The sequence below is a fragment of the Aotus nancymaae genome, unplaced genomic scaffold (genome assembly GCF_030222135.1).
Source record: "Aotus nancymaae isolate 86718 unplaced genomic scaffold, 86718_ANA_hifiasm-v0.15.2.pri h1tg000059l, whole genome shotgun sequence".
Classification (NCBI taxonomy): domain Eukaryota; kingdom Metazoa; phylum Chordata; class Mammalia; order Primates; family Aotidae; genus Aotus; species Aotus nancymaae.
Window position 1 is genome coordinate 13,506,840 of NW_026988473.1, and position 9,284 is coordinate 13,516,123.

A 9,284-nucleotide genomic window follows, 5' to 3' on the forward strand; every position below is an offset into this window, starting at 1 on the left:
GATAGTTTACATATACATACATACATATGTTTATACTTAGGTTACATTAACTATACATATTATTTCAAGATTCTAAAGGAAGTATTTCTAAATGTTTGTTTTACAAGAAGATTTTTCCAATTTAATAGCATTCAGAACTATTTCTGTAGATAATATCAACTTGGAATAACTCTTTTTTTATTGTGTTTTAGATTTTGGGGTACATGTGAAGAACATGCAGGATTGCTGCATAGGTACATACATGGCAATATGGTTTGCTGCCTTCCTCCCCATCACCTATATCTGGCATTTCTCCCCACGTTATCCCTCCCCAACTCCCCAGCCCCCACTGTCCCTCCCCTAGTTGCCCCCCACAGACCTCTGTGTGTGATGCTCCCCTCCCTGTGTCCACATGTTCTCATTATTCAACACCTACCTATGAGTGAGAACATGCAGTGTTTGATTTTCTGTTCTTGTGTCAGCTTTCTGAGAATGATGGTTTCCAAGTTCATCCATGTCCCTGCAAAGAACACAAACTCATCATTTTTTATGGCTGCATAGTATTCCACGGTGTATATGTGCTACATTTTATGTCCATGACTACTTACAGAGACCAAGAAATAATGCTGAGTCTCAACATTTTATACGCTAAAGACCATAAAGACATCACACATTTTTTTACTTGGCAGAAACAGATAAATTCATTGATTTTTACCCAAGCTTCACCTTGATTCTCAATCTGATTCCTTCCCTGAGATTTAAGATAAATGTACCATAGACTCCTGCAGAGTAACTGAGAGGATAATTTTTTCTGTGATTGTGGAAAAATACATCGTTACCATCTTCTAAACCATAGGAATCTTCCCAGATCTCACAGGCACTGAACAATTTGTCCATCCACAGCTGGGAATAGGAAAAGGATTTTTTTCTCCCTGGGTCTAAATTTGATTAACTCTTCCTAGTTTGTTTTTATCCCATCATCTAGTTTTATTTTCTTATTAGCATTGAACATTAATTGACACTGTACTTATTTGTTTTTTACATATCTATCTCTTCTAGAATAAAAGCTCAGTAGGATAGGAGTCAGCCTGTCATCTTCACTGCTATATCCCACTGTCTGGAACAGCACATGAGACTCAATAAAAATTTTGTTCTTCAAGTAAAATTAATAACCATATTAATAGCATTAAGGCTTTCCTGTTATTAAATGCATTTTATCACAAGAAATATAGTGAAGCTCAGAAAACTCCCACCACCTGCCCAAAGTAGCCAAAATTCTTCCTTAGTGTTGATGACATGTCAGGTGCTTAGCATAGAAAATGCCGTCATTTGGTATTGGTTGAGGCAATTAAACTCTTTTCTACTCTATTTGTAGGTGCAGTATCCATAAGCCATGGAGAGGAGCAATCACACAGTGACTGAGTTCATCCTGCTGGGCTTCACCACAGATCGAGGGATGCAGCTGGGACTATTTGTGGTGTTCCTGGGTGTGTACTCTCTGACTGTGGTAGGAAATATCACCCTCATGGTGTTGATTTGTAATGACTCCCGTCTCCAAACACCCATGTATTTTTTCATTGGAAATCTGTCGTTTCTGGATCTCTGGTACTCCTCTGTCTACACCCCAAAGATCCTAGTGACCTGCATCTCTGAAGACAAAAGAATCTCCTTTGCTGGCTGCCTGTGTCAATTTTTCTTCTCTGCTGGGCTTGCCTATAGTGAGTGCTACCTGCTGGCTGCCATGGCTTATGACCGCTACGTGGCCATCTCCAAGCCCCTGCTTTATGCTCAGGCCATGCCAAGGAGATTGTGCATCTGTTTGGTTTTATATTCCTATGCTGGTGGTTTTGTCAATGCAATAATATTAACCAGCAATACATTCACATTGGATTTTTGTGGTGACAATGTTATTGATGACTTTTTCTGTGATGTCCCACCTCTGGTGAAGCTGGCATGCAATGTGAGAGAGAGCTACCAGGCTGTGCTGTGCTTCCTGCTGGCCTCCAATGTCATCTCCCCTATAGTGTTCATCCTGGCCTCTTACCTCTCCATCATCGCCACCATCCGGAGGATACGCTCCACCCAGGGCCGCCTCAAAGCCTTCTCCACATGCTCCTCCCACCTGATCTCTGTTACTTTGTACTATGGCTCCATTCTTTACATCTACTCTAGGCCAAGTTCCAGCTACTCCCTCGAGAGGGACAAAATAGTTTCTACCTTTTATACTGTGCTGTTTCCCATGTTGAACCCCTTGATCTACAGTCTGAGAAATAAAGACGTGAAAGAAGCTCTGAAAAAATTCTTCAAGTCAGCATAATCCAAAGTCTGAATTGACATAAAGTTCTCAAATCAGTGCTAAGTGATAACAAACTGCTCAGAGAGGTTGCGGAACTGGATTTTTGTATCTTTTTTACCATTGAACAAAATTCAACAGGAAAAATTTTGTTTCTTTGCATTTTTTGTTTGTTTGTTTTGATTTTGAGATTAGACTATAATATATACTACAGAATTGTAGATTCCATTCGATATTAATACAGTTTTTAAATATCAGTATCTTCGATTAATGCAAAATGAAAGAGTAATACTTCTGGCATCCTAAAGTAAAATTATATTTTACTTTGTTTTTTCCCCTAATGTTTTTCCTACATAGAGAGTATTATGGAGAAGAAAAGAAAACATAATATGGATCATTAATATTTGGGGAATACACCCCAAATCCTTCTAGTCAAGTACTCAAAAAGCTTCCTTTTTGATAGAGGCATAAGGAATGTTAAGATTATTTTGATACAAAGAGGTAGGACATGTTAGAAAATAAATGCAGCTGAACAGAAAGATGAGAAATGTCAAAGCAAAGACAGATGAAATGGCTACAACTATTTGTCATAAATTTTTTAATTTTAATTAATTTTGTAAATATGCTCATTAAAGCAAATGCTATAGCCTTTCATTAACCAAGTGATAACATCTGAGCTGCAAGCTTCTGATTTGAAAAATGTTGGGGAGGAAGATTCAAGATGGTCGATTAGGAGCAGCTCAGGATTGCAGCTCCCCGTGAAAGTGCAGAGGGTGAGTGGACGCCGCATTTCCAGATGGATTTTTATTGCCCACAGACCAGGAGATTCCCAGGTGGAGGAGCCCCACGGGTCACCAGCGTGGCTGGTTTGGCTGGCGCAGCTGCTTTGCCCAGCATGGCTGCTTTGCCGGTGCCCTGGGGCGGTGGTTCTCCATACAAAATACACAGGTCCGGGCAACATTTTAGCTTACAATTGGAGCTCCAGGAAGGCAGAGTCACCCATTCATCTGATTGAAAAGGAGACTGAAACAGGGAGCCAGGCCAGGAGATTCCCGGGCAAAAAAAATGCCACAAATCTCAGTGCCGCTTTTTCAGCCGGTGCAGTGGGTTGCCACACAGGAAATCACACAGATCCTGGCACCTTTTCAATGGGAGACTGGAACACCTGGGAGAGAGTCAACCGCTCAACTGAAAAAGAAGGCTCTGAGGCAGGGAGCCAGGTGCTCAGGCTCGGCTGGTCCCACCCCCACAAAAAAACAGCAATTGTAAATGCTCTGGGTTGAGAATTTCACAGCAAGCACAGCTGAACACGGGAAGGTCCAGCTCTGTGGGGGAGGGGTGTCTGCCATTACCGAGGCACTCCACCACTATGGAGGTAGGCCGCCATTGCTGAGGCAGCCCACCGTTGCTGAGGCAACCCGCCACTACAGAAAGACTCCACCATTACAGAGGTGGGCCAGCTTTGTCGAGGCAGTCCTAACTACACCCGTATAAACAGGACTGCAGGGAAATTCACACGGCATCTGGGTGGAGCCCACAGCATCTCAGCAAAGCCTCTGCAGGCAGACAGTGACTAGGCTGCCTCCTCGCTGGGCAGGGCAGCCCTGATGAAAAGGCAGCAGAACAATGGAAACTGATAAATAAAGCCCTAACTACTCAGAACAGAGCACCTCGGGAAAAAAAAAGGGGGTTTATGAGTTCTGCTGCAGCAGACTTAAATGTACCTTCCCAGCAGCTCTAAATAAAAAACGGAGATCACAGCTCAGCACTTGAGCTCCTATAAAGGACAGACTGTCTCCTCAAGCACAGGTTGTTACTTTTTTAGATAAATAAGGGAAAATTCATGAAAATGGCATTTATTAAACAAGAGCAACTAGAGGAAAGGTATAAACCTGATAGTTTCTACCAATGTCTTCTAAACTTAATCATAATTTATATATCTACTTATGTAAAAAGAATGGACTGACAGAAACAAATTGAGGTGCTAATCAGAATTTACAGATTATTGAGCTACAAAGGATGTTCAACTAACAGACTTACATGTGTAAATAAAGGCACTGATAAAGAATGAGTGGGATCCTAATATTTGGAATAGTTATTATTCAAGCACATTCATAAGACTTAAAATCATCACATACATATCATGTAAAAAACCAGTATTAAATGCAATGTCAAAATATACAAGTAAAAATATGAAGGCTAAAACAGAAGGAAAGTGCCAACATACACAAACACACAAAACAGAAACATACAGAAACACACAGTGCAAATGAATTACAATAGCTGATAAAAACACTAGTATCCTTGCCCCTCCCTCCTGTAATTGCCACTGTTCCCTACTCAAACCAAGCATAATAGCTTTCCTTGTCTCCCTTTCTTCTTTGTCTATATCCATCTAGCACATTCTACTGTTATGTAAGATGGGCTTACTGTGAATATAATTCACCTATCATCAAGGAAGGCAAATATTTATACTGTTATGTTTATTAATCTACTTATAGCAATTAGAAGAGTCTATCATGTTTAATACATATGTAAATATATGTTGAATCAGTTACACTTACTATGTTTTCTAGAAGTATACAGAGCAAAAACTGATGCCGATAACCTAATTTATAGGCACCATATTGTACAAAGTTTAAATAATAATATTACATAAGTTATTCCATGTCCTTTGTAGTGCATATTTTACATCTTTGTTCCTTAAACTATAAATCAAGGGATTCAACATGGGGATAACCAGGGTGTAAAATATGGAAGCCACTTTATCAGTGTCGGAGGATTGACTAGACTTGGGCTGCACATACATGAAAAGCAAAGTCCCATAGAACACTAGGACCACTGTCAGGTGAGCTCCACAGGTGGAAAATGCCTTGTGTCTGCCCTCAGCAGAATTCATCCTAAGAATGGCTACAAGGATGAGCAGGTAAGACACAAGGACTATCAGAAGAGATGAAATTAAATCAAAAGCTGCAAAGATCAGAATTATCAATTCAATTTCATGAGTATTTGAACAAAGTAAAGGTAATAAGGGGAGACCGTCACAGTAGAAATGACTAATGACATTGTAGCCACAGAAGGATAGAGTAAAAAGCTTTATGGTGACTAGAAGAGAAATGAATGTGCAGTAGAGATAGGGGATTACCACAAGCACCTGACATACCCTTTCTGACATGATTACCGTGTATAGCAGAGGGTTACAGATGGCCACATACGGTCATAGGACATCACTGAGAGAATAAAAAGTTCACTACTAATGAACACAATAAAGAAAGCCAGCTGTGTTGCACAAAAATAATAGGATATTGTATTCTTATCCACAACAAAATTTACTAACATTTTGGGTCCCACGGTTGTTGAATAACCAAGATCCGTGACAGCCAGGTGTCTGAGAAAAAAGTACATAGGGGTTTGCAGCCTGGAGTCCAACTTGGTGAGGATGATCATGCCCAAATTGCCCATCACTGAGATCACATAGATCATGAGGAACAATGCAAATAATGGTGCCTGCAGCTCAGGAATATCCGTGATTCCCATGAGAATGAATTCATTCACCACTGTTAGATTGTGGTTTTCCATCCAGGTTCATCAGAAAACCTATTCTGGATAGAGACATCAACATAGTCAGCAGCTTTTCTCTATTATCACCTAAGAAATTTTTTAGTATGTAAAGCTAACGTAAGTAAGATATATCTAAATGTCACAATTTTCGACGTTTAAAAACAAACATATCTCTCACAAATAAAAACGTTTAAATATAAAAACACACATTACTCATGCAAATGTCTGTGCTACAGATTGTGGGAATGTACAGAGACACATATGCCAACAGACAAATGAAATATAAATTAAGAAAAAGTATTTTCAGTATGATGGATGTTGCACAGCCATAAAATAATTGAAAAGAGGGTAGTTGTCAATGTAGTTAGGGAAAAGTATTTAGACAATGATCGATGAAAAAAAGCATCATGTAAGATTGTCATATTTTTAAATGGGAGGTGAAGGAGAATTTCAGAAGCAGAAGAAACAGGATGGACAATGAAAAGGACACACAAGCCATTAAGTAGACAGTCTATTCAAGTTTTATTAGATGTCTTATTTCAAGATAACCATGAAGCATACTGTTAAATGAATTCTGATCAATTTCTAACATTGGTCAATTTGGTGATAAGCTTTAAAAATTAAAAGTTCAGCCTTTGCTAAATCCATTGCAGCATTCACGGGGGAAAATGCCAAACTAGGAATCTAATTAATTATGTTTGAATACCATAAAGGATAAAGGCAGAGGCTTGAGAGATTTAAGTCCCAACAGTCACCAGGTAAAAATAAAATGTGATCTGCCTATCGTTCACATACAAGAGGTAAGGACAGAAAGACTTGCTCATCTCAGGTAGGCTTCTGAATGGCCAATTTAAAGAACAGAGGAAAAAAATAATTTTGAAGAATGAGGAATCACGTATTGAGGAATTTACAAATGAATGATTTTATAGATGCTTACTCAGTTGAAGCACCTCTGCAATCTAATGGCCAAAACAATGATATTTTCTTATTGGATCTGTGTGAATTTGACTAACCTTGTTGCTTGTCATTTCTAAGAAGATAGTATAGATTTTACCCTTTTACGTTTTAATCAACATTCATAAGAAATCATTACTGTGCAAGTGATATTATTGTACATGTAAATTTAAGATTGGTTGTAGATTAACTCAAATGATAATAGAGATAACATATTAGAGATAATAATTTATGAAAATTCAAGTCCATATGGACCACATGCCATAATATTTAAGTGTAGAAGAAATACAATCAGACTCACCCCACATTTCAATTTTTATGTAACAGACACATGCACAGACACACGCATGCCCACACAAAAGTAAATGCACATATAACACAAGGAACAGAAGCCTGTACATCTCAGAAACAATTATTGTTCTTCTTCACATTTTGATTTTAATTAAAAAGTCAATTATAAGCAAATGTAAATAGTCTGTCGTTCATGCTTCTTTTGCCACTTACATTTGGCTTTTGTCCTTTGGAACCAGGTAAGTCATCCAAATGGATTATAAATGTTGTGACAAGCCAGTGATAACGAGTAACAGTTAAGTAAAACGTTTTTCCTTTTCGGTAAACACCAAAGACACCACATAAAAAATAGTATCATTATAATTTTTTGTTTATTAACTTACGTATAATATCACTGTCAGTGACAGAAAAACCATGTATTTCCAAATAATGTAATAAATGTGATGCTTTTTTGTCAACTATATGAGATGTTTAATCCTGTATTTTCTGGCCTTGTTACTCTAAGTTTGGTTTTTCTTTTACATCCTCTTGGATCTGTACTGAGCTTTCAGCTTAATCAAATTAACTGCCTGAGATTGTGCAATAGAAGCAAAGACAAATGATATGTCTCAGAAACTGCATATAAATTTAGAGTCAAAGTTGATCAACTTCCTTTGCTAGACACGTTGTTGTTTTGTTGTTGTTGTTTCATCTAGTAATGCCTCTTTAAAAGTGACACTCACCTGGGGTATTTTTTGAGGGAAAAGAAGATAATTTACATAAACAAATCTTGTTCTGCTTTACAGATACATTTTTTTTTCTTTTGGATATCTGGGAAAGTCAAACTCGAATCTGTCATTCTGATAATGACTTCTGTAACAGTTTGAAACAAGAACAAGGAAGAATGAACCAGGAAAATTGCTCCTCCTTAACTGAATTTTTTCTCCTGGGAATTACCAATAACCCAGAGATGAAAGTGACCCTATTTGCCATATTCTTATCTGTTTATGTCATTAATTTCTCAGCAAATCTTGGAATGATAATTTTAATTAGAATGGATTACCAACTTCACACACCAATGTACTTCTTCCTCAGTCATCTGTCTTTCTGTGATCTCTGCTATTCCACTGCAATTGGGCCCAAGATGCTGGTAGATCTACTTGCCAAGAACAAGTCAGTTTCCTTCTACGGCTGTGCTCTGCAATTCTTGGTCTTCTGTATCTTTGCAGATTCTGAGTGTCTACTGCTGGCAGTGATGGCCTTTGATCGGTACAAGGCCATCAGCAACCCCCTGCTCTATACAGCCAATATGTCCAGCAGAGTGTGCTATCTACTCTTGTCTGGGGTTTATCTGGTGGGAATCACAGATGCTTTGATACATACTACATTGGCATTCCGCCTGTGCTTCTGTGGATCTAATGAGATTAATCATTTCTTCTGTGATATCCCTCCTCTCCTATTACTCTCTTGCTCAGATACACAGGTCAATGAGTTAGTGATATTCGTTGTCTTTGGTTTTATTGAACTGAGCACCATTTCAGGAGTTCTCATCTCTTATTTTTATATCATCCTATCGGTCCTGGAGATGCACTCTGCTGAGGGGAGGTTCAAAGCTTTCTCTACATGCATTTCCCACTTATCTGCGGTTGCAATTTTCCAGGGAACTATGCTTTTTATGTATTTCCGGCCAAGTTCTTGCTACTCTCTAGAACAAGACAAAATGACCTCATTGTTTTACACCCTCGTGGTTCCCATGTTGAACCCCCTGATTTATAGCCTGAGGAACAAGGATGTGAAAGAGGCCCTGAAAAAACTGAAAAATAAAATTTTATTTTAAGAAAATAGTCAAATATGTATTTATACACACAAAAATGCAAATTAGTGTTTTCTTGAAATTATATATTATAACACAAAGTTGTCTCAAATAACTTAATTTAATATAGTACATATTTTACTAAGCCATCACCTAGCAATTCTACCTTATCTAAATAGAAAACACATAAAGAAATATCGCATAGACTAATCTGTTATTCCCACTTTTCTGTTATTTTTGTGTGTCTTTTTTAATATATAATACATATCAAGATTTTCAAATTATTTAGAAGCAGATTCTCCTTGTGGAAAAACTAATTGGTTTGTCTTTTACCAGAAATAAACTCTTGGAGGAAGAAAAAAACTAAATAAATATACCATGTTTCTTTAAATATGCCATATTTCTTTATGTGTT

General features: G+C 37.9%; 3 protein-coding genes across 3 annotated transcripts; 2 read left to right on the forward strand and 1 right to left on the reverse strand.

Moving 5' to 3' along the window:
• The first annotated feature begins 1,372 nt into the window (after positions 1-1,372).
• Positions 1,373-2,296, forward strand: LOC135270189 (olfactory receptor 9G19-like). Its single transcript, XM_064365524.1, has one exon. The coding sequence runs from the start codon at positions 1,373-1,375 to the stop codon at positions 2,294-2,296; it is 924 nt and encodes a 307-aa protein (XP_064221594.1).
• Positions 2,297-4,910: 2,614 nt separating this feature from the next.
• On the reverse strand, positions 4,911-5,851 carry LOC135270190 (olfactory receptor 8K3-like). The gene is given in 2 exon segments (XM_064365525.1): positions 4,911-5,488; positions 5,491-5,851. Coding segments are annotated over 2 exon segments (939 nt in total).
• Positions 5,852-7,961: 2,110 nt separating this feature from the next.
• Positions 7,962-8,894, forward strand: LOC105712996 (olfactory receptor 5W2). Its single transcript, XM_021676290.2, has one exon. The coding sequence runs from the start codon at positions 7,962-7,964 to the stop codon at positions 8,892-8,894; it is 933 nt and encodes a 310-aa protein (XP_021531965.2).
• The last annotated feature ends 390 nt before the right edge of the window (positions 8,895-9,284 follow it).

Bases quoted from the DNA above. Each gene is read 5' to 3' on its own strand.
- LOC105712996 (XM_021676290.2), top strand. From the start codon at position 7,962: ATGAACCAGGAAAATTGCTCCTCCTTAACTGAATTTTTTCTCCTGGGA.
- LOC135270189 (XM_064365524.1), top strand. From the start codon at position 1,373: ATGGAGAGGAGCAATCACACAGTGACTGAGTTCATCCTGCTGGGCTTC.